This window comes from Halictus rubicundus, chromosome 3 (genome assembly GCF_050948215.1).
Source record: "Halictus rubicundus isolate RS-2024b chromosome 3, iyHalRubi1_principal, whole genome shotgun sequence".
Lineage (NCBI taxonomy): Eukaryota > Metazoa > Arthropoda > Insecta > Hymenoptera > Halictidae > Halictus > Halictus rubicundus.
The window spans coordinates 8,988,520-9,016,157 of record NC_135151.1 but is presented as its reverse complement, the minus strand read 5'-3'; the positions used below and the strand labels follow the sequence as shown (position 1 = coordinate 9,016,157).

At 36.7% G+C, this 27,638-nt stretch overlaps 4 protein-coding genes and 1 long non-coding RNA gene across 8 annotated transcripts in view; 4 read left to right on the top strand and 1 right to left on the bottom strand.

Moving 5' to 3' along the window:
• Window positions 1–1,486: 1,486 nt before the first annotated feature.
• LOC143352594 (beta-1,4-glucuronyltransferase 1) lies at window positions 1,487–8,647 on the top strand. Of its 2 annotated transcripts, none has more exons than XM_076785219.1 (4): window positions 1,487–2,229; window positions 5,425–5,813; window positions 6,470–6,671; window positions 7,290–8,647. In XM_076785219.1, exons 1-4 carry the CDS (start codon window positions 1,633–1,635, stop codon window positions 7,500–7,502), a joined length of 1,401 nt encoding a protein of 466 aa, XP_076641334.1. In that variant the 5' UTR covers window positions 1,487–1,632; the 3' UTR covers window positions 7,503–8,647. The 2 variants fall into 2 exon arrangements, with proteins under 2 accessions (XP_076641334.1, XP_076641335.1); XM_076785220.1 differs by having other exon boundaries at window positions 6,470–6,652; window positions 7,290–7,477.
• Window positions 8,648–8,885: 238 nt separating this feature from the next.
• Schlank (ceramide synthase schlank) lies at window positions 8,886–11,838 on the top strand. Of its 2 annotated transcripts, none has more exons than XM_076785227.1 (8): window positions 8,886–9,077; window positions 9,170–9,359; window positions 9,706–9,826; window positions 10,094–10,206; window positions 10,285–10,615; window positions 10,695–10,813; window positions 10,896–11,040; window positions 11,121–11,838. In XM_076785227.1, exons 2-8 carry the CDS (start codon window positions 9,181–9,183, stop codon window positions 11,247–11,249), a joined length of 1,137 nt encoding a protein of 378 aa, XP_076641342.1. In that variant the 5' UTR covers window positions 8,886–9,077; window positions 9,170–9,180; the 3' UTR covers window positions 11,250–11,838. The 2 variants fall into 2 exon arrangements, with proteins under 2 accessions (XP_076641342.1, XP_076641343.1); XM_076785228.1 differs by having other exon boundaries at window positions 8,887–9,043.
• Window positions 11,839–12,398: 560 nt separating this feature from the next.
• Agbe (1,4-alpha-glucan-branching enzyme) lies at window positions 12,399–16,773 on the top strand. The gene is made up of 10 exons (XM_076785206.1): window positions 12,399–12,694; window positions 12,923–13,092; window positions 13,420–13,661; window positions 13,747–13,956; window positions 14,465–14,772; window positions 14,845–15,045; window positions 15,187–15,539; window positions 15,619–15,803; window positions 15,985–16,273; window positions 16,351–16,773. The coding sequence occupies exons 1-10, from the start codon at window positions 12,582–12,584 to the stop codon at window positions 16,356–16,358; spliced, it is 2,079 nt and encodes a 692-aa protein (XP_076641321.1). The 5' UTR covers window positions 12,399–12,581; the 3' UTR covers window positions 16,359–16,773.
• Window positions 16,774–17,058: 285 nt separating this feature from the next.
• On the bottom strand, window positions 17,059–18,336 carry LOC143352587 (mitochondrial import inner membrane translocase subunit Tim29). Its single transcript, XM_076785207.1, has 3 exons — window positions 17,733–18,336; window positions 17,559–17,660; window positions 17,059–17,489 (listed from the first exon to the last, which is right to left on the bottom strand). Exons 1-3 carry the CDS (start codon window positions 17,917–17,919, stop codon window positions 17,089–17,091), a joined length of 690 nt encoding a protein of 229 aa, XP_076641322.1. The 5' UTR covers window positions 17,920–18,336; the 3' UTR covers window positions 17,059–17,088.
• A 3,214-nt stretch (window positions 18,337–21,550) lies between these two features.
• LOC143352601 (uncharacterized) overlaps window positions 21,551–27,638 on the top strand; it is an 86,485-nt gene continuing 80,397 nt past the window's right edge. For both annotated transcript variants that reach the window (XR_013081970.1, XR_013081971.1), the window contains exon 1: window positions 21,551–26,250. This is a non-coding gene — a long non-coding RNA (uncharacterized LOC143352601). The remainder of the gene's footprint in view (window positions 26,251–27,638) is intronic.

The window sequence follows — 27,638 nt, the reverse complement described above, 5'->3', positions numbered from 1 at the left end:
CAGTACTTTTTTGAGATTTAACCTTTACAAAATTAATTTTCACTTGTAACTATGGAACAAAATGGTATTGGCAAAAGAAATTTAAAAATGCCATCACCGTATATGTCCTATTGAATAATTTGACTCCGACCGTTTCAATCTGTTTACGCAGCTATTTATAAACAAGAAGTCGTTCGATCAATCCTTACCCGTCCCTTGTCCCATTTTTCACTGCTTCTGAGAAACTGGAACATTTTATGCGTCAATTTATTATCTATAAACGATGCGAGCAATCCTCTTTTCTAATTTTTCTTTTACGTCGCACCAATTTATAGGTCATCGGTGACATATTTAGATCAGATTGTTTTAATCTTGCCTCATCTTAACAATGTCAACTCTTTATTTAACACATTTGCTACCGACCGCCATGCATGACACGATTTCTATTTTAGACAAGGGAAATCAAATCAATTTTATGCATATAGTTACTCAACATTGTAGATACAGCATGATGTTCGTGGGATTCAGGATTTTTCTTTGTGATAACATTTCTTTTCATATTGTATAAGAGGATACGTAGTCTTCAATTAAATTGTGTTCCTGCGAAAATTGTTATTAATAAATATTCTGGTAGCAAACATATTAACCACATATACTGCAATTTATTAGTTTATTTGTTTTCGGTTTTTTTTTTATTTATTTTATTGTTACAGTGATTAGAACTGAAAAAGAATGGAATAAGAGAAGCTCAGAAACTACAAAAGTGAGTGCAGTTTATGGCAGAAAGCGGTTGTAAATAATAAGGGATTCCACACGAAATATTAGCTGTATAAAATAAATAATAACATATTATAAACTTACAGTATGCCAGTACTTATATTTCAATGAAAACTGGTTTTTATGTATATTTATTTTATGGTTATATCAATGGCTATATATCGACAATAACAAAGTAAAATTTAGATTTCAGGAATTTTGGTTTACAGGAAATTAATAACATACGTATTTAGTAGATTCTGTTCGAAATCTTTATTGAGAGTCTGACTCGAAGGGGTTAACGTATACTTCATCGTTCTCTTTCGTTTTGCAATTAACCAATATAAAAGATGTAACATTCTAAAATTATAGATCCAGTAGCCATGATTAATAAATCAAAATTAACCTAATATTGTGCTTTTTTCTTTATTTATACTTGTATGTATGTATTTAGCAGACTCTGTTGTAAATCTTGGTCACAAGACTCGACATGATAGAGCAAGGGGTTAATCTCGTCCGGCCTTGGAAATTTAATTCACCGTCTCTCCATCGCATCGTATCGATTTGTCACCGTTGCGTCAATTCGACATTAAGCGGCGAATTAAGTTGACAGACAGATGCGGGTTAATAACGACAACTGTCTATATAATATCTAATCGAATCTCTCGCGAATCCTTTCGTAAAGGGAACTTGGAAATTTTGCAGCGAGCGGTCTCGAGTCGCGACACGCTTGCGCCGCATCGATCCGTAATTGGCGGTTTCGCCCTTCCGCATAGACCAGCAGTGTGGAGGCACAAGTTCAATGAATCTATCGCGTACGGAATATGGAAGAGCGTTTCCTTGACCACGGCGAGAATCGAAAAGTCGAGAAACGCGTGCCGTGTAAACAAGAAAAGGATGCGTTGCTCTGGTCGAAGGCTGCTGGTGTGGCTGGGCGTAGCGGTCCCTCTGATCCTGGTTGGACGTTTGCTGGTAAATCGTGGTTATCCTACAACGATCCCGGAGATCGGTAACGAAGGCGACGAGAACCTCAACAACAACAACAACAACAACAACAACAACAACAACAAAGTGCCTATGTCGAAGCAAAGTGCGACGAGCCCGCGTCAAGAAACTGTGACCAGGCCACCGGCGTTCGTAGCAGGCATGTACATGGCGGGTCAACAGCCCAGGAACAATTCTTGCAGATGGTACCACGGTCTGCCAGACGTTATGTCGTATCCGGCTGCGAAAGTCACTTGGAGCCCGGAAATCGGTGAGAAGAGCCCCTACAGAGTCCTACCGTTTGTATTAGTCGGAACCGAGGAGAGGAACAAGTTGCCCCAGGTGACCCTCTGCACGCACGCCACTGCAGATCATGTCTATGGGATTGTGGAGTTGGTCAAGAGATGGGAGGGACCGTTGAGTCTGGCCATTTTTACACCTGGCCTCGACGCCGGCACCGCCGTTGCTCTCCTCGATCGGGCCTGTCGATGCGAACCCGAAATGTACAAGGTTTCCCCACGCACTCGCTGTCAGAACGGGTCGCTAGAAAGCATGATTATTATAACAACGCTAACGTAACGATCCACCTGATCACACCGTTGTCCGCGAGGCTCGTCCAGAAAGCTACATCCTAACCTAACAAACCCAGTAAACAATCTACTCTTGATTTGCTAGGAACTTGCCACCGAAACTTGTCTACAAATTGCGACACATCTGGTTCGGCATGTGGCTCGGATTTTAGGACACTGTTTGCAGACGGAAATCGAGGGCAAATCGAGGGAAAAACGAGGGCAGACTGTGCCCTCGTGTAGAGGACAGGTCGGTCGCACTAAGAGCGGACCTAACCTTGCTCTAAGAGTAAATATCGGGCAAAATTCAAGTAAACTTTACTGTAGGAGGGAAAACGTAACTAAATTATTGAAAATACATGAAACATAAAATTATATAATTTAGAAGTTTAAAGAAAATTCTGTACACTCTGTTTGAACATTCTGGCTCACTCCGATTGTTCCCGATATTTACTCTTAGAGCAAGGTTAGGTCCGCTCTTAGTGCGACCGACCTGCCCTCTACACGATTTGACCTCGAATTCCGCTTGCAAACTTTGCACCGAAATTGCTACCCATCTGTTTCGGCTTAGGCTCCTCATTTGCCGACAAGTTTTGCTTGGCAAATTCATAGCAAACAGGGACCAAATTCTGCTCCAAGCATGGTCTTGACACCAAAATGACTCCCTTTTGGCTGGGTCTACTACTCGATCCAACGATACCGGTCAGTGTAGCACCAGCGCGTGTCCTTTGCTAACTAGAAGTCTAACTTCAACTCTCTTGTTTATCTTTGCTGACTCGATTCGTTGGACGAAGTAAGACAAGTTTCTTTTATTCCGCAGTAGGGTAACTGTTCCAGTAGTCAACGATTCGGTGCTCGGATTTGGTATGCGAGACCCGCGAATTGAACTTGTACCGTTTTAATTTTCTTGGAATTCCCTGAAGCACCATTTAAGCACGGGGCACGTCCAGAAAGCTATATACTGAAGTAACAAATACACTTCCACAAGTTTCCTCTATTCTGCTGTAGGGTAATTGTTCCAGTAACCGACCATTTAAGTCCAGTAGTCAGCCATCTTAACATATTACCAGACTGCGGATTTTTACGCAAAATAAAAATTGTCTGCATAGATTGCAAGTGATAGGAGCCAATTAAAAATATCCTGCTTCCTTTAAAAATTTTCGAAAGTTGAAACAAACGTACCGACGTCCTTCAATTTTTTGTAATTTATTCACCGTTTTAAATTTCATCCGCCCGATTCTACCCAGTTTTTCCATAAATGTATAAATTCCGCAGTCTATACATTACTTACCGATAGCTATTTACTAGATACGAAATTTTTACGATTCGCAACTGAGGATTTCTGGGAAAATGATGCAATGGCAATTTTGGTGATGAATCATACTAATAGGCTTCCGGTAAGTAATGTGTTAAGCATTGTTATCATTCATACACTATTTTCTACATTTTTTATACGCGGACATGAAACCGTACATTGGAAGTGAGAAATTAGCTGGCAGTATAAAATTGAAATTAGCCCCATTTAAAATGCTGAAGATTTTTTATTTTTAGAGCCACATCATCATTTCGAACCCTTGTTACCATTTTGAACGTATGAGATCATTATTCGAAATATGATATGACTTATGTCAACATTGTGAGTGGAGCCAAGTGACTATAAACGAAGTGCCCATAAGCAGCTTCCGTTGGTTTATATGGTGTCTATAAAGGAGTAGGTATTACTTCCTGGACGACCCTCGTATTTGCACTCTAAGACACGGCTACTTTGTCTGATAACCAGCGCGTACGATAGCGTCTTAAATATCTGAGACATGTACATATACAAATCTATATATATATAAATCTCGCACATTTTCTGTATGCAAACTTACAACTACGTTTTGTCCAATCATGCGACTATTTTTTTTTCTTTCTTTCTTTCTTTCTTTAGTTACTACGATTACAGGCGCACAAACAGCTTTATTGAGGACATAGCAACGCTGCATTCAAATCCGGCTTCTTGAACTTAATTCAATGTCGGGACAATAGTGCGTTTCACGATGTTTTGTCAAATGTTTATTGCGTAGACCAGGCTTGGACAGCGTTCGGATAATATATTTGAGTAATACATCTCTGGCAAAAAGTATTCGATCAAAAAAATTAAGTCATTATTAGACCAAGGATCTGTCTGTAAAGATGTTCTGTATTGATTGCGGAGTGCAGGAGCTAAATCATAATTTTTTTCTTTCAGTAAATGTAATAAGTCGGGAACAGTGTAACAATATTTTCAAACTCTTCTAATGTCTTTAGTTTTGAACTTCATTTATTCATTTTTGTCATAAATCCATTAAATCCACACTATAGTCATTACTAACAGTGTGAATTTTCAAGCTATTACTTGTTGTCGTCAATTATTTTTTAAACATCAAAACGAACAATTTATTGATTAAACAATTTTGTATTTTTGTTGATATACATGACGTTTTGTTTTTCTTCAAACTGCACATGCTATAAACATGTACATAAAAATTCGCTACTAATTGCAACTATTCATATATTATATGGGAAAGCAATTTTTCATTAACGATACTAATTTTGTTTTTAATCAACCCGCAAATCATTCTATTAACTATCATATTTACGATTCTGATCGAATATTTTCTGCCATGACAAGTATGTTATCTTATTTGGCTAGATGCTATATATAAATAATTGTAGAGTAGTTCATTTGCAAATGAAATTGATTTTCTCTCTGCATTATTTCATTGTTTACTTATCAAATGAAATCATTTCTTACTTTATTTTCTAAAGAATCGATGAATGAAATAAATTCCTATTTGTTTGGTTTTTTTTTTAGAAGAATTGACGAACGAAATCATTTCTTACTTACTGTTTGAAAACATCAATTTCTTATTTGATTTTTTAAAGAATCGATGAGTGAAGTAACGTCTAACTCTATCATACAAATAATAGATCATTTGAAATTGACATTATTTACTTTATTGCAAATGCAATGCGCCCAAGCCTGGCGTAGACATAGGTGTATTGAAATAGATAGCCACTAGTGATTAACTGAAACAAGAATCGGCGATCTAAGACGAGGACGCAGGATTGAAATAATTGGTTGATCATTATGCTAATCCGCGTCTTTTTATAGGTCTCCGTGCATTTGGTGTTCCCGACGAGTCGTCCGCCCTCACTGGGTCAAAGTACTCGAACCGAGGGTGACTGTGCGGCGTCCGATCTCCAAAGAGGTGAAGCCGTAACCGAAAGAAAACGGATAAGCATGACTTATCCCATTAACGTGGTTAGAAATGTCGCGAGAATGCAGGCGAACACCAGCCGTGTGCTCGTGACGGACATTGAACTTTTGCCCAGCAAGAAACTCGCCTCCGGTTTCATGGAAATGGTGCGCGGAAAGCCACCGAAAAAAGGAATTGTCTTCGTCGTGCCAGTTTTTGAGGTCGAATCCCGCAGGCAGCCGCCTTCGACGAAAAAGCAACTGTTGTTGGCTACCAAGGCTGGCACCGCCGTATATTTTCATAGGTCCGTGCGACTAACAATTGATTTCCCTCTTGTCAACAGTGTTGGATCGATTACAGTCCTCTATGCTTACCATCAAGTGCAATAGAACTCTAATGTTCATCTTTCGTTTTCATTCTATTTTCCATTGTTATTTGCACTCTTTCATATGAACAATGATGTTATATGGGTTATCACGTGGACAAATAATACAGATTCTACTGCACTTGATAGGTTATTGAATATTGATATTACAGTAAAGTCTTGGTCTAAGCCCAATCCTTGGGTCCACGCTGTGACATAGATCGTGTAGGGCTACTATTTTCTTGTGACCGCGTCGACCGCGCCGAACGTAGAAAACAACACATACCGTCGTAATTTTAATTTAAAAAAAATGCCACAAATAAGTTGGTGAAAATCCTATAAAAAGAATAATGAAAAATAAAGAAGTTTTGTAATTGGACAATGCTGGTTCACAACGATATACCCGACCCGGTATCGGATTATGCGACATGTTTACACTGCTCGGCGACCGAGGCAGTTCGAGCTTCTTGGCCGCTTGCGGGATATGCCCCCCAGTGAAGGAGATAGGCTAACTGACTAGGATCGTGTAGCTCCGTCAAGACTTCACTGTAGTAGAATATTTTTCGAGATGCTCACGCGTTATTTTTATTTCATAGATTCCTCTGTTCACATTGCCAAAGGTTTCCTGGTCTCACTAGATGGATGCTTAGACCAGACCCAGGCAAAGTTAGACCACTTATTATTACCAAAAGGGAGTATCCGCACCATAGGTGGGAGCCAGTTTTTATCGGGACTCGCGACGATCCCTTTTATACGGAAGATATGTCTTGGGAAGGCAGGCAAGATAAAATGACTCAGGTGTACTACCAATTCCTCGATAACTCAAATCTTTCGCGAAAAGATTAAAAACTGCACGCTTAGCAGATTGAAAAGCGTGCACATCCATTTTCGAATATTTTGGAATATCGTTTTAAACTGCGTTAGCGAACTAGCAATATTCTCTGAATGATCTGAAAATAAAATCTTTTCCTATCATAGTGACTCACGAAAATCTTTGAAGTCGCTGGAGTATGGAAAAATTATTTTTAGATCGCGTCTAGAGGATTTATTCCACTGGCCATGTATTTAATAATTCATTGATTACTAGTAGAAAGTGGATCTGTATGCATTCGTGGGATGCATAGATTTCTAACAAACAAGGAATCGTGTGTATTAACAAGAATTATTATTGTTTTAAATTTTGTTTTTGTTTCGACAAATTTTCTTGTTAGCGTAATAACTTTTTTTTGTAATGTTTAGAAATAACCAATGAATTATAGTTGTATTTCACAATTATGCGATAAAAATTATATCATTTTTCAGTTAAAATTAAGTCTGTATTACATGTAACTAAATCCTTCGTTGCCAAGTTTTTAGGGCATCATAAACGCGAAAAAATTGCAACTGAAATTAATAAATAATTGTTTTTTGATACAGATGTTCGAGATGTGTCTTCTCAATTATCGACTGGTCATACTAGACGGTGCCTTTTTAGTTCATACACCAGGTATCAAACGGAAAACGGTAAAAGTAGACGTGGCGAAGCAAGAATTCTTGAAACCTCACGAAAGAAGGAACGCTCGGATCTATCAGCGTGTAATTAAACAATTATTGAAAGAATATCCTCCTAACCGTAAATGCGCGCACTGATACGGTAAACGGAGATACAAGTTGGTGGTCGGTCGAAGTTACTTTGATACCGGATACGAAATAGTTTTTTAATACCTAATATATGAAAGTTATCACACCGTTTTATTAATATCATTATTTTTACAAAGTACAATATGGAATATAATATATTTTAATTCAGTAATAACGAATTCCTATTAGATAGGAAATGAATTGAAAGGATACGCTTACACAAATATATGTAATTAAAATGTAAAGTATAATAAGTAATAATAAATGATTACTAAGAATAGTAATATATAATTATCCCAAATATTATCTACGTATATATACCGACATACAATGCACATAGAAAAACAGAATGGAAATTATAACATGTTAATAATTAACAGAGATTATAAATTATTAATAATTAGCGGAATTTAAAAGTTATTAATAATTGGTTACGCATTATTAATTATTAATAAAACCTATTATTTAATTAGTAGAAAATAATTTAATTTAATATGGTATCTATAAAAGTTAACACTATATATGCAGTAGCGTTAAAGAACATGTCCTTATCTTTATGAAAATGTAAATTGTAAATTTAAAATTCGTAAAAATACCATACATGCATACATTGGTGTACCTTCCAATTTATTAACGTTTTACAATCCTCCGTGCATTATAACGACCTTTTCATTTAAAAAATAAAACGCGACATCTACAAATCAATGTACAAGCCAATTTTCGCTAATTAGTAAACTGCTTAAAAGAATTTAAGGATATCAATTTATTGGTATCAACTTATTAAAATCAATAAAACAAGAAAGAAATTTCTATTTGGCCCTAGTTTCTTGCAATTGGTACATGCGAACCATTTTTATTGTGTATAAAGATGCACAGTCTACTAATTACACTCTAATCTTATCAATTTATCGCTTCCAGATTTACAACCGGATTTCCATAATGAAATATTAAACTTGTAATCATAGTTAAATAAAATGTAAACATTTACACGTTGTAGATATTTTTAAATCCAATACAGTTGTAAATAAAGTACAAGTGAATGTTTTATAATTAAAGTGGATCCATACCATATTTTTCATAATTTCATTCGTCATCATTTTGTGCACGCATATTTCACAGTTTCATACAATAATTAAAGAATTAGTATCGTTAAAACGGTGTTCTCAAACATATAATACAATTTCAATTTTAAATATGTATATATTATACGTGTACAATCGATACTACATTGCAAAACATTTATCATTGGAGTGATTACGGCGTGCCCAACGTACATTTATACTGTACGTGCTGATTGTATAACTAAAGTATACGTTATTGTGCTGCAGTAATGCATATATAGCAAAATACCCGTTGGCGTACAATCGAATGCACGACCAATGGTTAGATTTGAACAAGAACCGAAAGGAAAACAATTAACGCGGTGGGTTCTACTGTCACTCCGTGCCAGGATTGAATGTAATTACTAATTACCAGGGGAAAAAAGTTGAGCGACGTTACATCAAAAGCACGGGCGCAGTCTTCGACCGGTGGCGTGTGCTAGCAAGAAGGTAGTTGGAAGTTTGTGTTCTGAACGCGGTTTCAGTGGGTATTCGTTCGATCAGATTTCTGTTTAACGAGATCTCCTCGCCGAACAATCGACGAACTTGCAACTAAATGTAAACGATTAATTACAGGCGTAGAAACAATGAATATATTAAAGAATGTGTCGTCGGCTTTTTGGTCGACGGATGTTTGGTTACCGCCTAACATAACATGGGACGATATCAAACCAACTTCAGAAAACAAATATGCAGATTATCAACACTTAATTTACCCTTTGCCCATGGCACTCATCCTCCTGGTGATCAGATACGCCCTCGAAAGGTAATAATCGTTCTATTATCTGCCTACACTTTTTCCAATTTCATTTTTGTTGCATGGAGTCTTAGAGAGTTTCCTTTCGATTAAGGTTATACCACATTTATTTAATCAATTGTGTTGCCCGTCGTGCAAAATGTTCTTCCTATTGAATCCCTTTGTACAATGAAATTGTTGAGTATGCTGTGTCAATTGGATTATAAATACGCAAGTATGATATGTAGCAATCGTATATATATATATCATATATATATATATATGTATAATTCAGTATCCATACGTATCTATACTGTTAATGTATGTAGTGTTATATTTTTGATTGAATTGTAGTAAATAATGGTTGTTGTCTCAGGTATTGTTTCTCACCATTTGGGAAATCCCTTGGCATAAAGAATACAAGAACGAAGAAAGCAACGCCAAATGATATTTTAGAGAAAGCTTATGTTAGTCGGAAAATTAAAAATAATGCCCAAGTAAGTATATTACGCTTCAGTATAGTCAACAATAATTCATGTGTATAGGCAAATATAGATTACATTAATCAAATTTTATTTGTGAGTTAATACGTTAAGCGAAAGTCGATATCGGTTTAATGTATAGTTAAAATAGTAACGTTAAATAGCGTGCAAGAAAAATTGTTTGTATTTTAAATGATGTGTTTAACATTAGGTTGTTGAAACAGATTTGTGTAATCTAAGTCAGGGTAGCTGGGAAATTAAATGTTATGGATTTCTTTTAAGATCCTGGCACTGGCTAAGCAACTAGATTGGTCTGAACGACAAGTAGAAAGGTGGCTGCGATTGAGACGTGCTCAGGACAAACCGTCAACGCTTACAAAGTTCTGTGAAAATAGGTTAGTCTTACTCAGTTTAATGCAACTAGAAATTTTATATAAAATATTCAATGTACCTGAAATACATTTTACTTACAGCTGGAGGTGTGTTTATTACATATACTCCTTCATTTATGGTGTTATAATTTTATGGAATAAACCATGGTTGTGGGATATAAAACATTGTTACTATAACTATCCATATCATCCAGTTTCCAATGACGTATGGTGGTACTATATGATATCCATGGCATTTTATTGGTCATTAAGTTTCTCCCAGTTCTTTGATATTAAAAGAAAAGATTTTTGGCAAATGTTTATTCATCATATAGCTACTATCTTGTTAATGTGTTTTTCATGGGTTGGGAACTTAACCAGAATTGGTTCCCTAGTATTATTGGTGCACGATTGTGCAGATATTTTTCTAGAAGTAAGTATTATACATACGAGCAAACATATAAGTAGAAAGTCAAAATTTATGTATTAATCTGTGCATATATGTATTTTAGGCTGCGAAGATTACTAAATACGCTAATTACCAAAAACTATGCGATTGTATATTTGGTATTTTCACAGTTTTGTGGATTATTACACGTATTGGTTTCTATCCATTTTGGATAATTTATAGGTATGTAATTTAAAACATGTAGCAGCATAGTGAAAAGTCATTTGTATTACTTTTGACCTGAAAATTATATTGTATTTTACAGCACATCGATAGAAGCACCTAAGATAGTACCAATGTTTCCAGCGTATTATATTTTCAATTCTCTTTTAATCTTATTATTATTCCTTCATATGATCTGGACGTATCTAATTCTTAAAATCGCATACAACGCTTTCTATGCTGGTCAAGTACGTCATATTACAGTAAATCCGTATTAAATGTACTGTAAAATTTTTTCAGTTTTATACAAGTATATGTAATTTTACAGATGGAGGGTGACATTCGTAGTAGTAGTAGCGAAGATATTTCAGATGCGTCCATGGATAGTACTTCATTAAATAATACTACAAATTATACTAACAAATTACACAGAACTATCAATTATACTAAAAAATAACTTTCTAAAAAAAAAGAAACAAATTTATTGTACCAGTAATAAGGCAAAAATCTAAATACTTAGCCAGGCGCTAATTTATTTCAGCAAATATAACGAAGCCTTGCATTTATTACGAAATGATAAGCTGAAATCTTTGATGAAGTTAGACACAGATCGAGGACTTTTGAATTGTTCACTTTCTTTATCACTATTGATATTTTCTAAAAGAATTTAGCGCTTTTATACAATATGTGAGAGGTCACACTTGTCTTATATATAAATGTCCATTTATTGCTCCTAGTATTATTAAGTACGATAGAACGAACATCGAGAACTGTAAACTACACATCTTATTAATTGTGTGATTTATTTATATGTGTCGAATTTGAAAACTTAGCGAATTGTATTTCTTTTTTTTTTTAAGTGAATTATGATTATTTAGTTACACAAACAATGGACCAAAGTTTGAAAATATTCATTATCTGTACTTTCCAGCCTTCTCAAGGTCTAGTAATTGATTATGCTTAAAGACAATTATTTATTTTCTTGTACTTTACAAATGTCAAATGGTGTCTTAAGATTTGTAAATAAGAAGCTAATAATTATATCATTTATGAGTTAATCTTTTTTACCAATCCGCCCCACAACATAATGCTTCATAGTATACACGTGTGTATTTTATTTTAACACATAGTTCCGCGTTAAAAGAAATGCGATTTCTTCTCTATGATAAGATGTGTACATCAAACCTTAGGCTATAAAAAGTAAATACGTGATATTATGCGAAAAAATTTCCACTTTATATTAGGGTCTGTATATTATTCATTTAGGATATGAAAAACGAATATTCGATATTATGTGAATGCAAATCTGTACAAAACATACAGTAATTTATCTACATATAAATAAGACAAAACAATATGGGCAACTTTGTCATTATTTATTTGTCACCCATACGAAAATTCTATTGCTCCTTACATCATTTTTATATTATTAATAATCATTTAATTTCTATAATCATTTGTAAGTTAACCGGCAAGAAGTAATGCATGATATGGACGAAAGTTTTGCGTTTGAAACTAGCGCCACTTACGTAACCAGATTAATCGCCATAGTAGAGACAATTTTCAGTCATAATGCTTCCACTCTTAAAAAATTATTTCATTATGTTTCGTTGTATTTTCTTCGTTTTTGGTAGCCACTCTTGCCTTCTTCTAAGTCCAACTGCGGCACGGAAAGGAGGTCACCTTGGAGTGTCATTCAAATTTTAGCGGGGTTTGGTGTTCCATCGTGTTTCGACTTTTTAAATATTTTTTACTATTTCTAAGTGAAGATTTTGTTAAAGAAGTAAAGATGGGAGGAAAGTGGTCGAGTATGGATCCTTCCGAAATCGAAGTACCGGAATTAAAGGCAATGTTAGAAAGAGATCCGTACTTGAAGCCCTATGAACACGAGTTTCGTAAAAGGTATCTTATTCTTTAATTAACAAAGTTGCATGTTGTGCGAAATTACACTTGCCAACTTGCATTCCTTTGTATCATTATTAGTTCGAACTGTTCAATGTTTTATTTCTGCGATTATTTGTCATTTCTTACGCCACGAACCGAAATTAATTGTTATCAATCGTGAAAGCGTGGTAATCGAGCAGTTCCTTGGACTTATTTTATGTTTCAATCCTTCGTTTTATTTGTCAGATATGCGTTATTCAAAGATTATATTGAGAGAGTAGAGTCTGGCGACGGCAGTTTAGAAAAATTTACGAAAGGATATAGTAAATTTGGAATCCATATAAACGAAGATAACAGTGTGACTATACGAGAATGGGTACCTGGAGCACAGGAATTATTTCTAACAGGAGATTTTAGTAAGTAATCTAAAATTACACATTATATATAGACAAGAAGTTCAATCTCTACTATAGTGGGCTATACTATGACAATATAATGTTAAATCATTATTATTTTATTACATTCTCTAATGTGTTCATTCTCTGATTTTTCATATTTAATGTTTAAGTTTGTTTTGAATCTGTATAAATCAGTAACAAATAAATATTCTTGATTTAGGTAATCTATTCCTGTTCCATTAAAAATTCTAAATTTATGAATGAAATAATATACGTATAATATCAATTGATTATAAAAAAATTATTTGATAAATCTATTTTAATGTTTCACTAATTAACTTTTAGATGGTTGGAATAGAACAGGTAATGCATTTAAGAAATTAGATTATGGGAAGTGGGAATTACATTTACCTCCTCTCGCCGATGGTGGTTGTCCCATAAAACATAATTCAGAAGTAAAACTAATTGTAAAAGATCATAATAATGAATTATTGGAGCGGATAAGTCCATGGGCTACATATGTTACACAAAACAAAGCCGAGAGCTTATTATATAAACAACGTGTGTGGAATCCATTGCCTGAAAATGTATGTAACAAAATTTATATTTATGTCTGTAGAAGTTGTTTTGCATTAATTACGAATTAATTAAAACAATGTTCTTTTTACACAGGTTTATAAGTTTAAACACCCTAAACCAAAGAAACCTAAGAGTCTTAGAATTTATGAATGTCATGTTGGCATTGGAACTCAGGAACAAAAGATTGGTACATACTTGGAGTTTGCTAAAAACATTATTCCTCGTATTGTGAAACAGGGATATAATGCTATACAATTAATGGCTATTATGGAGCACGCTTACTACGCCAGCTTTGGCTATCAGGTTTGTCTCTTTATCATGTAGTCATGTCATGTAGTGAAGTAATTTCCCTAACATCTTAAGCAAAGTCAAGTTGTATGGTCAAGTATTAAAAAACGTATCGTCTTTTTAAGAGTATCCAAATATTGTTGCGAGTGACTGTATATCTGATACCTACATCTTGCTAATTAACACTTCACCCACTAAGAGTCTATTAATAGATTTTATAATGACTAGACTACGGGTCTTTATGCAAAATAAAAATTGTCCAAGTCAATTGTACAAAGCAGAAATTAAATGAAATTATATTTTCTTTTTTGATAATTTTAATATGTCGAAAATAATGCAATAGTATCCTTAAATTTTCCTAATGTCTTTATAGTTTTGCATTGGACTTATTCGTTTTTACTATAAATGCATAAAATCCGCAGTCTTATAATGACTGTGTTCTATCTAAAAGGAGTTTAATAATATTTTGTAGTTCATGCAGAATTCATGCATATTTATATAAGATTTAATCAATTTTATCAAGGTGACCTCTTTCTATGCTGCTTCATCTCGCTATGGTACCCCAGAAGAATTAAAAGAATTAATAGATACAGCACATCAACATGGTTTATATGTTTTATTGGATGTGGTGCATTCTCATGCGTCCAAAAATACATTGGATGGATTAAATATGTTTGATGGTACTGATAATTGTTTCTTCCATACTGGTCATCGTGGACAACATCCGCTTTGGGATAGTAGATTATTTAATTATGGAGAGTACGAAGTACTCCGATTTTTACTATCGAATTTACGTTGGTACATCGAGGAGTATGGTTTTGATGGATTTAGGTAATGATCCTTAAAATTTGTTTCATCATAATCTATCACTTATACGAATTATAATATATTGTATTTACGTAGATTTGATGGTGTTACATCAATGTTGTACCATTCAAGAGGATTTGGACAAGGTTTCAGTGGTCATTACGATGAATACTTTGGCCTTAATGTTGATGTTGAAGGTTTAGTCTATTTAATGCTTTCAAATTACATGTTGCATCATTTTTATCCAGAAATCACTACAATAGCGGAAGATGTCAGTGGAATGCCTGGAGTCTGCAGGTATTATAGCATATATTTGTAAACTATCGTTAAATGATTTTTACAAATGTTTGTAGAAATATTTGTTCGTTTCAAGATTATGCTCGCGTTAAAATATTTTAGTGTTAACAGTATAATAATTATTTTTCGTTAATATTAAAGGCCAGTTAATGAAGGTGGTTTAGGATTTGACTATCGATTAGCTATGGCTATCCCAGATAAATGGATTAAACTTTTGAAAGAAGTGAAAGATGAAGATTGGAAAATTGGCGAAATTGTCTGGACATTAACTAACCGAAGATGGATGGAGAAAACTGTAGCTTATTCGGAATCTCACGATCAAGCTCTTGTGGGTGACAAGACAATTGCATTTTGGCTCATGGATAAGGAAATGTACACGCATATGAGTACAATAAGTCCACCTAGTGCAATCATTAATCGCGGAATTGCTCTTCATAATCTTATTACATTCATTACACATGCGCTAGGAGGAGAAGCTTACTTAAATTTCATGGGTTTGTTTTCAAAATTAATTTATGTACCTCCAAATATTTATTATTTCAATGGTTAATTTGAAGAATTTTAAACTATTAGGTAATGAATTTGGTCATCCTGAATGGTTGGATTTCCCTCGAGCTGGTAACGGAGATAGTTATCATTACGCTCGACGACAATGGAATTTGGTAGACGATGATTTGTTAAAATATAAATTTATGAATAACTGGGATCGTGCCGTAAATACTCTTGAAGAAAAATATGGATGGTTACATGCTCACCCTGTAAAGTCTAAATACATATTTTTACTGAAAAGTATATGTATCAGAGCTGTGCGGGAACTCGATGGTCGGGACGGGTCAGGACGGCATCGAGTTGAGACGAGTCGGGTTCTCGTACATCTCTAATATTTATACCTGTTATATCTTTAATGGTACTCCTAATAAAAAATATTAATTTTTACAGGCGTATGTAAGCTGGAAGCACGAAGATGACAAAGTAATCGTTTTTGATCGTGCTGATCTTATATTTGTTTTCAATTTCCATCCAGAAAAATCATTTCCTGATTACGCTATTGGTGTAAAGACTCCAGGAACTTATAAAATTCTTTTATGCAGCGATAGTAAAGAGTTTGGCGGAGAAGAACGTGTCGATACAAGTGTAAAACATTTTACAATGCCAGAAGGACATTCTGCGTATTCAAATAGGATGATGGTTTACATTCCTTGTCGAACCGCAATTGTCTATGGTCGAGGTATTTTCGTTACAAATATTAACATTGCCTTTTACCGTTTGTAATAATCGTAATTAATGTTGATCTTTTACTTTTAGAAACGTGATCACATTTGATGGGCCTAGCCGAAATAAGAACTGATATTAAGTCCTATGTACAAATAGAATGAAATTATTTTTGTACCAAAGTTTACAACCAAAATCTTTTAAAAAGTTATACTCATAGAAAAAGTACAAATTTTTTTGGAAACTCAACATGACTTTTTACCATATTATACTTCAACATGAACATACATATTTATTTATTCAGAACATGTTCCTATGGATTCACAATATTCGAAATCACACTACACTCAATACATATACACATATTTACTCATTAATCTTCTTATATTAGAAACTATATTCATTTAAAAATGCTATGTAAAACTATATATTATACTGAATTAAAGAATTTATATTTTTAGATACTATGTTTTTAGCATCTACAAATGTTTTTAATAAAATGGGTATGTTTTAAAATGTTGCAACATTTATTTATAACATAAAATCTAAAGTTGATATTAATTCATTTAATTTGTATTTTGTATTTAATTAATCATTTAAAAAATAATAAATAAATATTAATAAAACCATACATTTCATGAAATTGTACAATAAATAAAGTGTTATATTGTACTATATAGTATACATTTCTCACAAATTAAAAACAAGTTGCATTCTATTAAAAGAATACCGTTCCATTGTCGTATCAGCCCTCTTTTCTTATAAGTTACAGGTTTTGGTATTTCTACATTAAGGATTCGCAAAGTTTTTACAGTTTATTGTCTTATTAAATTAAATTTTTTGTTCATATATTACATTGCTAAATTCTACTTCATTTATGTCATAATCTTTCATCTTGTTGTCTAAGATCCACCATTTGTTTAAGCATCCTATATCCACTATTCTTTGATAAAATGTTATATACCGTGGTTTTAAATAAGGACAGAGTGTTTTATACAAGGAACATGCTTCATCGTAGTTGTCCACCCACATTATTGAAAAAATACCAAAGTTTAATCGTCTTAGAATTCCTTCGTTGTAACATTGTCCTATCCATTTAACATGATTTTCAGATACTGGATTTCGTATTGATTCTCCAACTTGCATTAATTTCATAGTATTTTGTAATAATTGTTCTTGAAAGGTACGTTCATCTGCGTTGTATTTATTTAAATACACACAAGATGCTGTAACTAATGGAATACATTATTAATTAGCAATAAATAATATTTTTAATTACATCAATTACAAATAATACATACGAGTGGTATATGTTATGGCTTTTAAGGGTCGTTCTTTACATTCTTTAACAACATTTTCTGCTACTTCTTTATAATCTATGTAAACATTTTTCCAATAACGTCCTAAAAGTACACTTTAATGAAACGAAATGTTTGCTACATTATGTTTTCATAATTAATTTATAATTTACTTACCCCATCGCTCTAGAAATGTTCCTTTTAATCTTTCTGGTGTTTCAAAATTTTGTAGTTTTTGTGAAAGATCAGTGATTGAATTTTTTAATTTTGAAGTAAATTTATAATCTTGAAACCGAGTAAGTTGCCTGTAGCTCATGTTGGTCAATAAATTATAACGTTGAACGTATCGAAAATGTAATTTCATTCACAATATTGCATCGTGTTTCATTCGTATATATTTACACGTTTCGTTAGAAATTACATAGGTTAAGTGTGTTGTTGGAAACGGTATAAATAGGTTAACTTCACCAGCTGATCTTGGATATGTTTAAAAAGTTCAAGATTTGCTGTATGTTAATTTCGTTTAATACAAAATTTCATCTCATTTATTACAAAAATGGATTTAATTAAATCAAATGAACCGCTATAAATAATTAATTTTATTACAGGATGTTATGGAAGAGAACAGGTATAAAATATCCTGGCATAGGTGTGCATATACAAATTCATTATTGAAAATTTTCCTATACATTTATTTTCACATTCATCAAGTCTTCCAGACTAACATACAATTGCTAGCATGCAGCAGACTCAGAGTCACGCACGCGGACGTGAGACGAAAAAATACATTGGGTGATTGATCTACTTCTATACTTCGTTTGTGTTTGTACAGAGAAGACCTTCACAGACAAGGTATAATAGACCAATCACCATATGGGGTTTCGTGTCTCACGATCTGAAATACCGACATCGTTAACAACAACTAGATTTCTTACGCCCTCTACGCTAACGAACGATAAATGTTGCAACTAGATCCACGAGAAACTTAGACCCTATACCAGGGGTCGGCAACATTTTTGGCCCTTCGATTTCATTGAAGCTCGATCGTGGCCTACCGGGAAAAGATTTATGCCGAGAACCTGTGTACCAAGACACAAAAGAACACAACTTTGCGTTCGCAACAAATTAAAATTAAAAAACCGTCCGAAAAATTGTTTATAACATTGTAAATTATTGCTAAATTTTTTTATTTTACATATCAATGCATTCTATGCATTGAAAACAGAAAAAGTTTGAAAGGAACCATACTACACATATTATATTAACTAGACATTAACAAACAGATTAACATTACAAAATAATGAAATATACATACCGTGTACAAATCAAAGTTACGTTAACGCGTTGATCGTCCGCTCAACAATCACAAAAATTACTCGATCCACTCGATCCAGCAACGTAAAAACTAATTTTCGATTTTGGACAAATAATCTCGCCACCCAGATATAAGTGACATGGCGATCGAAGCGTTAACTTATTTCATCCGTATGCCGCTGATCAACATGTCATCTCTGCATAGTAGGCGCACAGGGCAGGGAATAATAATTGGTCGGCCGATTTCCGTAAGACATCATTTTATTCATCGCATTTAACACAACTGTGGCGCACGTGTGTTGTATGTATGTACAGAAAAATCAGCTCGGTATACAAATGAGTCGGCGACGCGATGTACAGATGAAATCAAACGTAGAAAACTACGCTTGTCACGGCTACACGATCGAAGAAAAAAAAAAAAAAAAACGAAAAGAACCATAAGTACGTGTGATTCCGTGTTCCCGAGAAAACGGAACGGCGGTATGGCACATAGCGAATGGTAAACGCAGGCGAGACACGGCGTCCGTGCGATCGGCGACGATGAGAAAAATCATTTCGAACGGTGCTGGCTGAACGGAAACTTCTCTGTTTGATTCCGCGATTATTACAATTAGTCCTTCAACGTGAAACGCTCAAAGGCAATGCACGGTCTCGATTATGCATGAAATAATCCAACGACTGGCTTGCAATGTAATGGCGCACGTTCCACGGCCGGTACTACATTACAAAGTATAAATAAGATCGTCCTTGCGACGCAGTCGAATGACGATGTTCTATTTATGATCTACATATACGCGAGCGCGCACGCACTTTTACAGAACAATGAAAAATCCCCCCCCCCCAAAAAAGAAAGGAATCTCGAAACAGAAAGAACGGGCCCCGACAGTCAGAGACCATTGGAAGAAAATGACACGGGTATACAAGTTCAATGATCCGAGGCAGGTTTCCGGAATATCATGCTTCCAGATAGTCGACTAAGTGACCGATTAAATACAACGGACTGCGACCCACCGCGGCGCAATTGCAAAAATTAACCGACTATTGTTTCCGCGCCTCTAAATAACCCTAGAGGAAGAAGCATATTACATTACTCGTTCTTCGTTATAAAATTCATATAGAATACATTCTTCGATAACGACAAACACGAATTACATATTCCCCGCTGTATTTACAACAAAAATAATTGCACGCGACGCATCGACGCTTTCGAGACCGTCTTCGAGTGTTGTCGAAACGTCAAAGCTCTCCCCTCCCCCCTCTTTCTCTCTCCCTATTTTCCGTCGTTCGATAACCGATTCGAGCGTCTCTCCTCATTTGGAACACTCGAAAAGCAACGTCGCGAAATCATTGATGCCCCCCCCCCCCCCCCCCGAGCGTACGGAACCGAGATTTAGGACCGAGAGTCGATATCGATTTTCCGTTTGCCGAAAGTTTCAAGACGCAACCGAGACCGTATGGGGGAACCGTCTCGGTAAGCAGCACGTTTCCCCGAACCGACGAGCGAGCGGTCGCGAAAGCGTTAATTATCCAGGCGATGCAATGTCAGAGACTCTACTTCCGTTGGCGGCAGTTCGGTGCTAAACACACAGGCAGACTTCAGGTGACAAGCTTGTACCTCGACGCGGAACGTTCTCGTTTTGACGAGAACCGTCCGGTCGACCCCGTTTCGGTTGATACAAAAACAATTGTCGAGCTTAGCAAGCAAACTATGGACACGTTGCTCCTCTCTTTTTTTTCTTTTCATTCCATTTTTTCTTTCTCGTTTCTACAGTAGCAGTTTTCGTCGCGTGTTACGCGAACACCTCCGCGCGCGCGCGCGCGCGTCGAAATAATGGTTAACAAAGCATGGGCGTCTGTCGATATCCGACTATCTGATGAGCTACTCTCAGAAACGGTATTGACTGCCATCGTCATTGCATGGTGGAAATGAGTTTAGCACAAAATATATCGTATGTTACGTCTATATGTATATATTTTGTCGTCGATAATCGCGTTCCAGGCGCACGGCCGCGCCCCGACGCCGTGGGGGGCCGTCGCAGCCCGGCCGCCAGCTCGTTTTCCATTTCTTTTTCTCTTTTTTTTTCTTTTTAAATCGTGTACAGATTATAGAATAAAAGCTTTCGTAAAGAATACGGTAAATTCATCGGATAAACTTGTGTAAAACTTGAATACAAATTAGGAGCATGTGACCCGAACGCCGTGCGCAGGATCGATCATCGAGATGGTGGCGGGGAACTTCGCGCGAACGGCCACAAACTTTCCTCGCCGGTCTCTCTTTTATAGTAAAATAGAATCGTGGATTAATATGTGTATATTAGGTCGTGGCACACGTTATGCGGTTTTTCGGGACAGGTCGAGTCGGATGTACCGTGATTCCACGACGGTTTCACTTACCTGCTTGACGTTCACTGCCGCTCAAAGCAAGTTCCGACAATATACGAGGATCAGTCAAATATTCACCGGATTTTGTGTTGTGCGACAGGTTTAAGGGGAAAGTGATGCAAGGCAATATTTATTTGTTTGGTTTAGCATCACATCTCGCGGAGTTTAATCGTCATCAATGGATTGCGGATTTTATGATTTCACGACGACAATGTGTCGGTGCGATTCAAAGCAGGATAAACATTAAAAGAATTTGGGAGCCTCAATGCACTATTTTCGACCGTCTCAAAGTCTTTTAGTTGACTTCTATTGCAGTCTTTAAATAAAATAAATGCAATATAATGTGTTTTGTATAAAACAAACATTCTTCGATATCATTACTCAATTCTCACACTTTTACCTAATTCCTTATTATCCAATGATTCTTTGATTATGCACATTGTTGTATCAAATGTCTCGTGTATAGATAAAACCAAGTGAAAGTTCAAGTAGATATGTCTTACAATCGATCTGCATCACGGGCTATTCTATTTAATCGTTTTCTGGATAGCTGGAACGATAAATGAACGAATAGCACCGACTTCTACTGCATAACATGTTATCTCGTTTTTAACTGTCGAAGGTGCAAACAATTAACAATTTAAGGATGAGACGTTACCGAGAATACGGGTAGTTGCTTGGCATGAATCGTTAATGAACGTGAACGCGATCAAGGAACAGGAACTGTGCAGGTATTTATTTCTTCTCTCAGTAATGTTAATAAATCACGACTAATACAATCGAATTCTTAAAATCGTCTGGTATTTTCTCTATCTTACGTTTCTGTCCAACAATGAACCTGCAGATTATAATTTCTTGCGACGCTTCATAACGTTTGCATTCAGAAATCGAACATTTCATATGCAACGATCTGAATAACTCGTTGGCGTTTTGAAAACATTCCGCTGAAATAGAAAATTAAAGAAAAAGTTCGGCGCACATTTGACTGACCTTCGTGTACTTCCGTTTCCGAAATTGTCTTTTGCGCGAACAAACGTTTCATTGGATATATCATCGCTCCGTCGAACTGTAATTAACACCAAACCTACCAAGCCTTAAAAGTATAACTGGTGCATGTTGTCTTATAAAAATGACGAGATTGAATTTACATGGATTTTGTTTGGTTCCTATTACAGGTAATGCATGCTCCACTAAATACATTTATTTAATCATTTCTCACGGAAGCATCTTTATAATTTCAGTAATTGTGAAATAAAAAAATGTGGAACCGGTCATTTCGACCGGCGGTGGTAGGTATAGTGTTAAAAACGAAAGGTACTCGAGATTTTTGAACGGCAGTGCACATGCTACATTAAATTCGGATTCTGTACGATTATGGCGAGCTTACGCGATTCAAAGGAAGCGGATCTGTGCAATGGAAATAAGTACCTGTTATCGTTAGTTCTTGACAAAGTAAACGTCGAACAAAATCGTACATTCGTAATTGAATGTCTATCAAGCAAAGATCGTTATGGTAGAAGCAACGTTTAACAAACCGAAAAACCGAATTACTTGTGGCGTGACCTAATACTTTCACAGGAAACGTCACCGGAAACGATAAGCTCGACGGAAATAAACGTGAACGATGAATCGATTCATGAATCGATCCTGCGCCTCTCCCGATTGGGCATTTGTATCTTTCGTTTATTATCTACTACGTTAACCGTTAATCGTTAATGTTCTCCTTAAATTCTTCGTATTATTGTATATATTTGTTCCGGAAGATAATACAGATGTTTTATTTGATCGATCTACGTACGTATTCGGATCTTTCCGTTTGTCGCATTTACGCTCCGTTCTCGTTCGTCCACGTTCCGTTCGGGCGGAAATAGCGGAGCTGATAGGATGTTACCGATTTCTTTTGCCTATTTTTCATTCGAAACCCCGATTCGCGCAGCACAAGCCACCTCGGCTTAAACATTTCAAGCTGTTACCATCCCTATCTTTCTCTCTCTCTCTCTCTCTCTCTCTCTCTCTCTCTCTCTCTCTCTCTCTCTCTCGCAATTTTCCTCCTACTTTTCGTATTGCGTATGTACCTCGACCCTTTACACTCGTGACAATTGAAACCCTGTGCGTGTGCAGTCAGCTGACGATCGAATTCTTCACTGGATTCGCAAATAATTGCAATGGTTTCTATCGAGAGTGAAATGTTCGGAATAAGATTGGTAATAGTGCGATCCGATCGGCATGGTGGCATCAGTAACGACGCCGTTTTGCAGCGAGACGATGGAAGAGGAACGCTGACTCGTCGTAGGCGATCGTAAGACATGCGAGTGTAAAGGGTTGAAATAATAATTTCAATTGAAAAATCGTAATAAACTCTAGCGTAACAGCTCCGACCGCTTGGTCGATTTGGTTCAAAATGCAACGATCGACCGTCGTTCAAGTCGACTCTGTTTCGTGTTGGTTTTCATATTTTTTTTTTAAATATTCATTTTATTATTCGTTTGTCTTTACAGTGTCATGGAACTTTCTTGTGCCGCGCGAACGCGATTCCACTTGAACCGATTGATACCCCGTTTGGGTCTGGCTCTCCTCTCTCTCTCTCTTTCTCTCTCTTTCGCGCGCTCTCTCTTTCAACTTAACGCTAAAAACATGTCGGATCGTGGCTGTTCGCACCACAACGAATGTCACTTTTCCTCTTCTCTCTCTCTCCCTCTCTCTCACTCTCACTCTCACTCTCACACTCTCTCTCTTTCTCTCTCTCTCACTCTCCCGCTCTTTAACATTGGTAGTAATTGTAATATTTCTAGGTATGGATTCTCTTAAGCGCATGTACAGAGATAAAACTTTCCTCTACAATTTGAGCATACCGCGCGGCTTTATTTCTTACTCCTTATTTTATTATTTATTAATGTATCCCCATCCTCGGCTTCGCTTTTGTGCAGACTGCGCACGCTGCCTGAACGAGCAACTGTTTAATGGTTTTCTTTTATAGGCATAATATTCTAAACCACGTTAAATGTCTATAACGACTCAACGACTAGAGTATGAGAAAAACGAACGGCGGCGCGAATGGCAAGCACTCTGATTTTCATTTCTCTAACGTTGCACGATCTTCGAATTAACCGGTCGCGAAATGTATGCGTCGCGTTCATACCGCTCGATATATACTTAATTTTTTAGTTTCCCGGTCTGCGAGGGAAGAGTATGGTTGCTCCTAGGATTTCGCCTTGAGTTTAGTTCGTTCGATCAAATTCTCTTCGGACGCGACAATATGGCCGACGTCCGCGTCTTCCAGGTTTCGATCATTAATAAAGAACAGAATTTTCTCGAACCAATCAGTCGACAGATTGGCTGGTCAATTACTGATCAAAGCGATTCAAGTCTCGTAACTGTCAGGTAACCAAGAATTGATGCGAGGATGCACGCGAATTTATTTAACGGAGAACTTAGCTAACAATTATGCGACGACTTATTCATGTACGAAAGATTATTTAACGGAGAACTTAGCTATTAATTACTAACTTATTCGACCAGGAAAATCAGCAATTGCAAAATCGACACGGAGATGAAGCACACTCCTGATTCCAGAAACGGGAGTTTTTACAATTCGATAGGAAAATGGTTAGTACGATAAAAAAATTAGGAAACGCAAAATTTCGTAGGCCGTGCAACGCAACGCAGCTCAAAACCTGATTACTCGATCTTTATGACACTTGGTGTATATATTCTATAAATAATTGGCCGCAACATGACGAGCTTCGATTTTTTAATTTTTTATTTAAAACATTGTTATTAACAGAAAATACGTTTTTTTTTAACTTCGCAATTTTTGCAATTTTGCAAATTTTAATAAAAGAAGAATGTCATGTTGTGCGTATTTGCATAAACTAACGATTACATTTTGATTTTTCTGTTTCAGATTATTTTTGTGCGTTGTACGCTGCACGGCGCATTTCCAGGATACCATTTTCAAGCCGCCATTGCACCGTTGATATTACCGATTAAAATTTATAAAAAATATTCTTGTTTACATTATAACGTTAATAAACGATAGCTTAAAATTTTAAATCAATCTACGCGTTACATTGTTCGAAAGAAATTCTAGAAAAACAGGCCATTTACACAAGGTTCCCCCCCTAAGCTGCCTTTCTGGATAGAGTACCCTTTGACCCCGATCTTCCTTGGTCATCTAATGAAACAACGAATTGTTGTCTATCCGGGAGTAAACGGAACTGGGGGAATAATGGAGACAAAATCGAAAAAGATTCCGAATAGAACTCGGTACTTGGAGAAGCAGAGTTTCAAGTCCTGTTACCCATCGCGTTTACATATATTTTTGTCCAGCTAATACTAGATAGCGAAGAGAATAGAGAATAGCAGAGCAGAATAGTGTGCGAAGCGAGTAGGATCGCAATACAATTTCCGCAAAATCTTCGAACATTGCACCAAGTTCACCGATGTACGAACATTAAATCTTCGAGATCAATTTCACCGGAGACAGCGTTCTACCGTTTTCGCGACGAATCTCGACGAATTCCAAGAGCTCATCCTGCGGATCACCGAGGCAGCCATCGTCCTCTCGCACAGGCCGGATTTCCGCGAAGCGAATCGCAGCTTTTTCGCAACGGATTCCCTCGGCGAACTGCGGTTTCCGATCGAGCGGTCGCGATTCGTGCCGCCGCGCCGTGTCGCTCGGATTCGCTTCGCAATTGCGGTGTTCTCTCGCGTGTGTATGCGTGTAAGGTAATACATAATATGTTCGTATGTGTCCTTGTACGTACAGAGACTATATACAATGGTCGGTAATGCCCGAGATGCGGGTTTCTTCTTCTCGGTACGGTAACGATTAGTCGTCATTGTGCGTCGTTTCGAGTGGCATGCAATGAGGATGCTTCCTCTTTCATGTGGATAGATTCGCATGGACTCCGATTGACGAAGGGGCTTTGGGAAGGGGAGGAGGAGGAGGAGGGTGAAGATGGCGGCGGTGGAAGGTGCGTGGAGCAGGATTGGAATGGTAAACGAGAGCGGTCCTTTTTTTTCTTTTTGGTCTTTGATCCGGTTATTCTCCATGCAAACTTGGTTTCGTTCCTCATCTACGGGTATGTTTCATGTAAAAATGAAGAATGGCGTACACGCGAGACGACCTCCGCTCCTTTTCTTCTCTCGTATTCGCGCGGAAGCGATCGTGAATGGCGTGAGTATACAGTACGATAAACGTTTTGTCCCGCGTTTTCGAGCAACGAACGAAGAGCGACGAATGGAACGCGGGAGGAACGGAGGGAACGGACACACCGAAGAGACAGACCGGTGCGACTCGTCCTCAGAGGATCGTTTTCTTTTTATTCACCGTAGATTCGTCGTTTTCACGTGATTCGTATGGCTGAGCGTTCATTCTCACGTGACTAAGCCTACCGTTAATAACATACGTACGTAACGTGTATGTGTGTGCGCGCGCGCGTGTGTGTGTGAGCGTGTGTTTTTTTTCGTGTGTTTATATAAATGTAAACAAAGGTATCCTGTCGGACTCGCTGGCTTATTTTTAATCGACGTAATCCTCGAGAGCCCGCGAAACACCCTTGAACGCTCAACCCCTTCACCCCCCCCCAGGGAACGAATAACGGAAGATAAGGGTACGCTCACAGCCGTACGGAAATAAAAATAATCCCAGCGAGTCTATATTATGTGTATACAGCTTTCCGGTGTACATGTCCAGGATGCGGGTCGTAGTCGTCACGATTAAAACACCGATCACAGTACTTCTTTTCTTTTCTTTTTTCTGTTTTTGGGTTTTTTTTTTCGCAACACGCACTCGCGTTCCGTTCTGCGGCTCGAGAAACGATGAAGAACGATACAAAAATCAACCCCCGCGTGCACGCGCGCGCGTTTCTCGTACGCGTGACTGCAGAGAATAGGAACAGAGACGAATATGGGGACAGACTACCTGGTTTGCCCGTGTAACCTAATTCAATTCCTTTGTATTTAGTTCATTAACGACTCTTCTTAGTATTACAACTTATTAACACTTCGCGGTTATCCATTAGTTCAACTTGTTTCGAATCGTGGTAGCGGTTCCTATCTTCCTCTCACGAGTAACACGATAATCCCTCGTTCTCACTCTCTCTCTCTCTCTCTCTCTCTCTCTCTCTCTCTCTCACTCCCTCTCTCTCACACACACTTTCTCATCGAATCGGACGCACTCATCACGCTGCTCGAGGGCTTGTTAATTATGTGTATAGAATTTATAGAATTCATATTTATATAACGTATCACCTAAGCAAAACGCCTATTCATAGTATTTATACGTAATGAATATAGATGTTATCTATACATATGCGCTCGCGACTATTTTATTTATACGTATATTCGTGTGTTCAAAGTATGCGTATGTATAGTTATGTATAT

Excerpts from the sequence above, each read along its gene's own strand:
- LOC143352594 (XM_076785219.1), top strand. The coding sequence starts at position 1,633 with ATGCGTTGCTCTGGTCGAAGGCTGCTGGTGTGGCTGGGCGTAGCGGTC. Across the intron at positions 5,814-6,469 it reads ACCGCCGTATATTTTCATAG|ATTCCTCTGTTCACATTGCC; the intron begins GTCCGTGCGACT and ends TTTATTTCATAG. Across the intron at positions 6,672-7,289 it reads GGCAAGATAAAATGACTCAG|ATGTTCGAGATGTGTCTTCT; the intron begins GTGTACTACCAA and ends TTTTTGATACAG.
- Schlank (XM_076785227.1), top strand. The coding sequence starts at position 9,181 with ATGAATATATTAAAGAATGTGTCGTCGGCTTTTTGGTCGACGGATGTT. Across the intron at positions 9,827-10,093 it reads AAATTAAAAATAATGCCCAA|ATCCTGGCACTGGCTAAGCA; the intron begins GTAAGTATATTA and ends ATTTCTTTTAAG. Across the intron at positions 11,041-11,120 it reads ACGCTTTCTATGCTGGTCAA|ATGGAGGGTGACATTCGTAG; the intron begins GTACGTCATATT and ends GTAATTTTACAG.
- Agbe (XM_076785206.1), top strand. The coding sequence starts at position 12,582 with ATGGGAGGAAAGTGGTCGAGTATGGATCCTTCCGAAATCGAAGTACCG. Across the intron at positions 13,662-13,746 it reads GGAATCCATTGCCTGAAAAT|GTTTATAAGTTTAAACACCC; the intron begins GTATGTAACAAA and ends CTTTTTACACAG. Across the intron at positions 14,773-14,844 it reads TATGGTTTTGATGGATTTAG|ATTTGATGGTGTTACATCAA; the intron begins GTAATGATCCTT and ends GTATTTACGTAG.
- LOC143352587 (XM_076785207.1), bottom strand. The coding sequence starts at position 17,919 with ATGAAATTACATTTTCGATACGTTCAACGTTATAATTTATTGACCAAC. Across the intron at positions 17,661-17,732 it reads AACATTTCTAGAGCGATGGG|GACGTTATTGGAAAAATGTT; the intron begins GTAAGTAAATTA and ends GTGTACTTTTAG. Across the intron at positions 17,490-17,558 it reads AGCCATAACATATACCACTC|TTACAGCATCTTGTGTGTAT; the intron begins GTATGTATTATT and ends GTATTCCATTAG.